Source organism: Tenrec ecaudatus, chromosome 4, assembly GCF_050624435.1.
Source record: "Tenrec ecaudatus isolate mTenEca1 chromosome 4, mTenEca1.hap1, whole genome shotgun sequence".
NCBI classification, from domain to species: Eukaryota; Metazoa; Chordata; class Mammalia; order Afrosoricida; family Tenrecidae; genus Tenrec; species Tenrec ecaudatus.
In genome coordinates, this window is record NC_134533.1 from 108,514,233 (window position 1) to 108,520,988 (window position 6,756).

General features: G+C 40.4%; 1 protein-coding gene across 1 annotated transcript; it reads right to left on the minus strand.

Annotated features, from left to right (window-relative positions):
• Positions 1 to 474: 474 nt before the first annotated feature.
• On the minus strand, positions 475 to 6,292 carry BTG4 (BTG anti-proliferation factor 4). The gene is made up of 4 exons (XM_075548757.1): positions 6,120 to 6,292; positions 5,520 to 5,657; positions 4,324 to 4,534; positions 475 to 660 (listed from the first exon to the last, which is right to left on the minus strand). The coding sequence occupies exons 1-4, from the start codon at positions 6,290 to 6,292 to the stop codon at positions 475 to 477; spliced, it is 708 nt and encodes a 235-aa protein (XP_075404872.1).
• Between the last annotated feature and the right edge of the window lie 464 nt (positions 6,293 to 6,756).

Genomic DNA, 6,756 nt, shown 5'->3' on the forward strand with positions numbered 1-6,756 from the left:
GAACCATGATGAAGAGTGGTGAAGTAGAAACCAATATACTATATTATCAATACCCATCTTTCCCCTAAAGGAAGATTTTCTCTTTGGGCTCATGAGGAGGCACAGGCATCAACTTTTAAAACTATTCTGCAACAAAGGATTAAAAGCACAGTACGTTTATTTAAATTGTTATTTTTCAGTTAACTAAATCGTATCACAGGTCAGTATCTTCATTCTATTATCTCACGTGTTCATTCATTAGTTACATAAAACATTCAATAAAACATTATATAAAACCTCATCTAGAATTAAATATAAGAGCCCTATGTTCCACTAAGAACGGAGTCTTTACAGACTTCACCATCATGTACCATAACCCCCGAGGTGGTTATTTTTTCTGTTTTAGGGACGTCTAAGCCTAGATTCATTTCAGTTTTCAATAAAATCGATTCTCTCCTCCGGGTGCTGTCCCACCTCAGGCCCAGTCACACAACTTCATCTGTTTGTGTTGACCCAATGGTACCTGTCCACCCGGTATCGTGACAGAATAGCAGCAGTTCTCGCCGCACTCTTACGCGAGACATAAAAAGCATCTCCCAGAGGGCTGGCCCGGCTGTGATGCATATTCTTTCTGCGGGGGATTTGGAGCCATGGTTGAAAGGACTGTTTCAAGCTTTCAAGCTGGAAAAAGAAGAGTACAAACATCTTCTTTATACTATTCAGCTGGTTCTGAAGACTAAAGGGCATCCCCGAGTAAGTGCCGAAGGGGAATGTGCTCACGGGCTATCTGAGGGACAGCGGGAGAAAGGCCAAGCTGTCGAGCTATGTAAACCCAGCAAAGCACTGGTTTTATCATCGCCCATAAGGAGTAGCCATGTGTTTAGCTCCGTTGACTTGAGACAACGGGTTTAGAGATTTTTGTATGTGGGGTTTTGGTGGTTGCTGTTTTTAATAGTGAGACAGACTACAAATCACCTAGCTTACACATTAAGACTTTCTGAAGTCTTCTTCAAACCAGTAGTTCAACTTAACTAGTAAAAATTCCCTTTTAAGAACTAACTACATAGGGATGAAGTTGACAACTTGATAAATGACCCCAGAACCTTTGGGGTCCATGAGCCAATGTTAATGACAGAGAACAACTCCTAAAGACGGTAAGAACATTTACGCCATTCAAATGTGATCAACATCACTACTTTGGACATGAGGAAACTGTTGGTTGGGTGTATGTTTCACTGCGTATGTTAACAACAGCAAAATAAACCTTTAAAAAACAAAAAGTAGGAAATGAAAATTGATAAGAACCAGAGTTGATAAAATATCACCTTGGAAAAGGTGACTAGCTTGGAAAAGGTGGGGGAAGGGTGTGATAAGTCCCCTCATCCCACCATTGTAGCCACGTCAGCCAGGTCACTGAGACTTGGTGTGTGTCAGAATGGAACTGATTCTAGGGCTTCTAGAGCTGATGACTTAACTGGATCACCAGTGAGGCTTTTCTTTACAGGGAACTCTGGGTGGGTTTGAACTTCCAACCTGTCTGTTAGTAGCAGCCAAGTGCATTAACCATTTGTATCACACCCAGAGACTTCAAAGTCACTTCATACCTTTTATCAAAATTATTTTATCTGACAAAATATCTTCAAGCCCATTTTATTATATATTTATGTGTGTGTTCTTGGGTTTTCCATTCCCCTAGCCTCACCCAGCCCAACACTGACTAATCACGATCACTCATGCCAAGGCTGACAAAATCCATTTTAAACATTCAAGACCTGGTGATTCAATGAGTTACGTGTTGGGCTGCTAACCACAAGGTCAGCAGTTCAACACAACCAGCCACTCCAAGGGAGAAAGATGAGGTTCTTTGTTCTCAGAGTTACGGTCTCAGAAACCTGAAGCGACAGTTCTACCCTGCCCTCTAGGGCGCTGTGAGTCAGAATGGACTCCACAGCAGCGAGTTTGGGCAGTGAGGGAGGTGATGGAGAAAGAGGTTTTGTAGAACACACACTTAGACCGCCCTCAAAGAGCACAGGGGACTCCAGATCTGAACCCTAGATGGAATAAGACCTTCCTAAACATAAAAATAGAGCCAAGGGCAAATACAAGTACATCTTTCTAAACATCTGTACTTATGAAAAATTCATTTAGAAAACTGACTAGGGAAAATATTTGTTCCTAACAGTACACTGGGTTAAAATCTTTGATTTAAGAATAATTGATAATAACACATTGGGTCTCAAATGATGAATGCGTGAAGAGGAAATTAATAAGATAGTAATAAGTACCAAAGCATGGGACACAGGGCATAAATGTTATTAATAATAGAGATAACATTCATAATATAGCTATCATTTTAAAATCAACTTATCAAATTCCTAAGTCGGGGGTGGTGGTGGTAAAACATACTTTGCTACATATAGTTATACTTTCTGGAAGTTACTTTGGCCATATATTAGCAAACAAAAAAATACCCATACCCAATGACCTAGTAACTCTAAGAATTATTATCTGAGAATCAAATCTCAAGAAATACCATAAAATTCAGACATTTCTATGTTTTAAGCTTTTTTTATATATCACAACAGTGTGAAAAATAATGTAGATACCTGCCAATAACTGACTGTCTAAATCACAGAGGGGCAAATAAATTAAAATGTTAATTAAACTACATTAATATTTTAATATGCAAGCTTAAAGAAACATACAAACAAGTGTATACACACACAACACGTTAAAAGAGAAATCCTCCTGGAAGAATGTTTTACATTGTGGGTTGTATCCCCTATTGTCTCATGAAATCAGTTTGCCTTGAGTCAATTCATAATTGACTAATAGTAAACCTGTAGAACAGAGAACTGCCCCTTTGGGTTTCCTAGACTATATACCTTGACATGAACTGACAGCTTTCTCTTTCTGCTGAGGAGTGGCTGGTGGATTTGAACCAACCTTAGGGTAACAGCCCAAAATGTAACTCACATCAGTTTGATATAATATATAAGAGGGCTTGACTACTCTATATTTGGCCTCATAAAAATATCACTGACAATATTAGTGCTAAAAGCACAGTGTGGTGAAGAAATCAGATGGTTTCAACTATCGAGGAAAAAATAGCTATCAGAAAAAAATAGTGCCTGGGGTCTTAAAGGCTTGTCTTCCAACAAGCAGCCATCTAAGTGAGGTGACAGCTAAGTCCACATGGAAGAAACACACCAGCCTGTGTGATCCAAGGATTGTAAATAATAAAATCCAAGATCAGAGGAGGGAATGGTATGAGAGCTTAAATTCTGAGCACCCAGTTTGCAATAGGCTTTGGATGACAGTGAAAACCCAAAATCCATTTCCAGGATCTCCACTTGGATTACACAAACCTCCAGTGAACTCCTGGAACATTGACCAGCGATGTGAATAACCTGGATATCAAAGTGTGCACTGGAAAGTGGACTAATGTAGATATAGTTAAATTTTAATTTTAACTTATCCCTTGTTCTCCTTTTTGAAACATTTTAAATGTATTCTAATTTTTATTATATTCTGTTATCTTTTCACAACTGAGGTGTTTCGATGTTTTATTCTGTTATTCTTGTTGGGTTTTGTTTGTTCTTGTTGTTGTTCTTTATATAAAATCCAGGATATATAAATCTCTGAAAACAGTAACAGGATTACTAGTTTGTGTTATGGCAGGGAGGATGGGGGGAAATGGAGAGCTAACAATAATGAGGACAAGAAAGAAGGAAATGCTCAAAAATTGATTATAGGGATGGTTCTAGAACTCTTAATATCTTTAAACTACTAAACTATATATGAATTATTTGTCAATAAAACTTAAATTTTTAGAAGTTTGTTTGAAAAAGTTTGTGGGGATAAATGTAATTTTTAAATAAACTTTTTTATATTCCTTCATAATTTAGTATAAAGTATTGAGGACATTGGGCCTAATACAGGTAATTATTCTTTCATGAAACCCATTTCAGATAAGATATATATATATATATCTTTCTCTGAGTAGTGTTAACCCTTTCTTTTCCCCAAAGAGCTTTAGTGGTGGAAGAATTAATGAGCTTTGACCTTCTCTGATTATTGTAAGTATTCTACAAGTGACATGTTTTCTTCTATTAAACAAAAAACCTCACAAAACTTAAATATTCAAGTCACATTGTGTAGATCCCAAACCCTCAGAGCCAAGTAGAGAGAATGCATGTGGAAAAATTATATATCAAAATATGAACAGTAATTTTTTAAAATTTTTTCTTACAGGTTTTTCTCTTGCCTGGTTGTTTTGTGTGTTTGTTTGCCATTATAGTGAGGATATTCTTTTTAGAATAGAAGAACTGGAAAATGCCGTACCTGATAAATGCTGTTCGGGTTGCTCACTTTGGGAATGAGCCGGGGTGCTTTGCCCAAACTTTCTTCATCAGAGGACACGTCAGAGGACACGTCAGAGGAGCACTCTACTGTGGCTCGATCAACAATGTGACTGATTCTTCGACAGAGTTCCCATCCCTCCCATTTGCTTTTAAAAGTAGCGATTGTAAATGGGTGGTTTCTCTCACCATACCTACATAGGAAAGGAACAGAAACGCATCTGCTAGGGATTCCACGTCTCACAAATAATCTCCCTCTACAGACAACACACTAACACCCAGCTAGTCAACAGGGACCCCCTGTAGACAGTTCAGAGGCTTGAGAACAGAACAAACGGAGTGGTATTTTGGTCTTTGACTCCTGCATCATCACGATTGGTGAGTGAGAGAATTCTACAAGAGCTATTTTTGGTAATCTGTCAGAGGGGGCGAGGGGGGGACTCAATTTTCTTGAGTTGTCCGATCAGAGATTTCTTTTACTGCCCCTCCATACTGCCTTCATTAGAGATTGGGACCTACAGTTCGCAGCAGGGCATAGTGGCTCAAGCTAGATGGCAAATACTCCTAAGGTAAGTCCCCGTGGTCAAAATTTACATCTCGGCTCCTGAAGAGCCAGTGCCTTCACTGCTAGAGAAGCTCGTGGCTTCCGCGTGTCATTTTCCCACAAAGGTCTGTAAACAAGTTGCCATTGAGTTGACTCTTGACTTGGGTGATCCCGTGTATGTCAGGGAAGAATTGGGCTCCCTGGTGCTTTCCGTGGCTGGTTTATAGGCCATAGCTTGCCAGGCCTTTCTTCCAAGGCACCTCTGTTGTCAGGAGCCATCAACGCAGTGTCATCAGAGCAATTATCTGTGCAACAGAGCCAACCACCACCTGGTCCTGTGCCATCCTCCCCATGGTTCTTATGCTTGAGCCCCTTGTCCCGTTTCATCTTGTCAAAGACAGTGTTCCTTTTCCCTGCTCTTCTACTTTACCAAGCATGATGTCCTTCTCCAGGGACGGGCATCTCCAGAGACCTCCGGGTAGACTCAAACTTTCAACCTTGGGGTGAAGCATGCTAACTATTTGCACCACCGAGGGGACTCCTACAAAGGTCTATAGGGCTGACCTAATGATTTAAGGTGTTCAGGGCTCCCAGACCACCCAAGCGTCAACTCCAGTGAGATTAGGTTTACTCACCTACAGCACACTTCCAAGGGATCTACCCATATGGTCATCTCCTCTGGAAGGCCCAGGTGAAAAAAATCCACATTACTTTCGGCACAAGCCCTTTCTAAAATTGGGTCTTTATTCTGATAATTGTTTATCCTGATGCACCTTCAACAAGGAAAGGGAGACAAGGACATGTGCTTTGGCAAGAGGGTCGTGCTGTGGACAGATGGATCCAATGCACACAGCCCCTCCCTTCTCCCCCACCTCCCAGCACTCCCCTCCCGGGCCCCTCCTACAGTTCACAAGTAAAATGTCTTTACAGAGTGCTCAGAATGTGTGTTGCTGGCGCACTCAAAGTCACACAAGAGACCAATGTTCCCTGTTTCTTTTTCATGGCAAACACAAGAGGGAATCGTGTCACCTACCTCGCGTACATGGATGTGCTCTGCTGTGTCCCGTTACAACATCACCTACCACACACCTCTTTCTGTCAAGTCTATGTTCAACCAAACGAATCTGTGCCCATAAAATGCTCGCCTGTTATAGACAGGCAACAGGACCGTTGGTTTTCCCAGCAGGTGGTGGCCCAGCTGTGACTTTCATTGACAATCTTGTCCTGGCTCTCACCTGAAGGCTTGTCCTTTAGAAGGGCAGTCAGCGTGCCAGTGATGCCTGTAGGTTTCTAACAAGATGATCGTCAGTTTTTCCGCAAAGTTTTCGATTTGCTGTTTACTCAGTTTATTGTGCTTCTTGGCGATTGTTGTGATAAAGAACACCGTTGTTGCGATTTCATCTCTCATGATTCAAGGAGGGGAAAAGTCTGAGAACTGCCACCCATTAAAAGGCAAGACGAAATGCGAGAGAAACAAGGATTTAACTTATCAACATCGAATTACCCCTTGGAACTTTCATAGATCTTAAATTGAAAGCAAAAAAAAATCATTTGCTAGAAGGAAGTCCTTAGTGGACAAACTAATCATTTCAATACCATCAATCACAAAATAATTTGCCGAGAACACCAATTCCTCAACCAGTCAGTTTTGGGGGTTTTTTCCTCAAGCTTTTCAAAGGAAAGCAATATAGTTGCATGTGTGTATTTTTTTATTGTCATGTGCTTGCAAAGCAAATGAAACATCCTTATGCAACTTAACTCAGAAAGGTACTGCAATGAGGTAATAAATTATACCAACCAGCACTGTTTCGAAAAGATATTTAGAGAGAGACAAAGCATTTCAGAAAACAGTCGTTAGAAAATCTTTTAAAT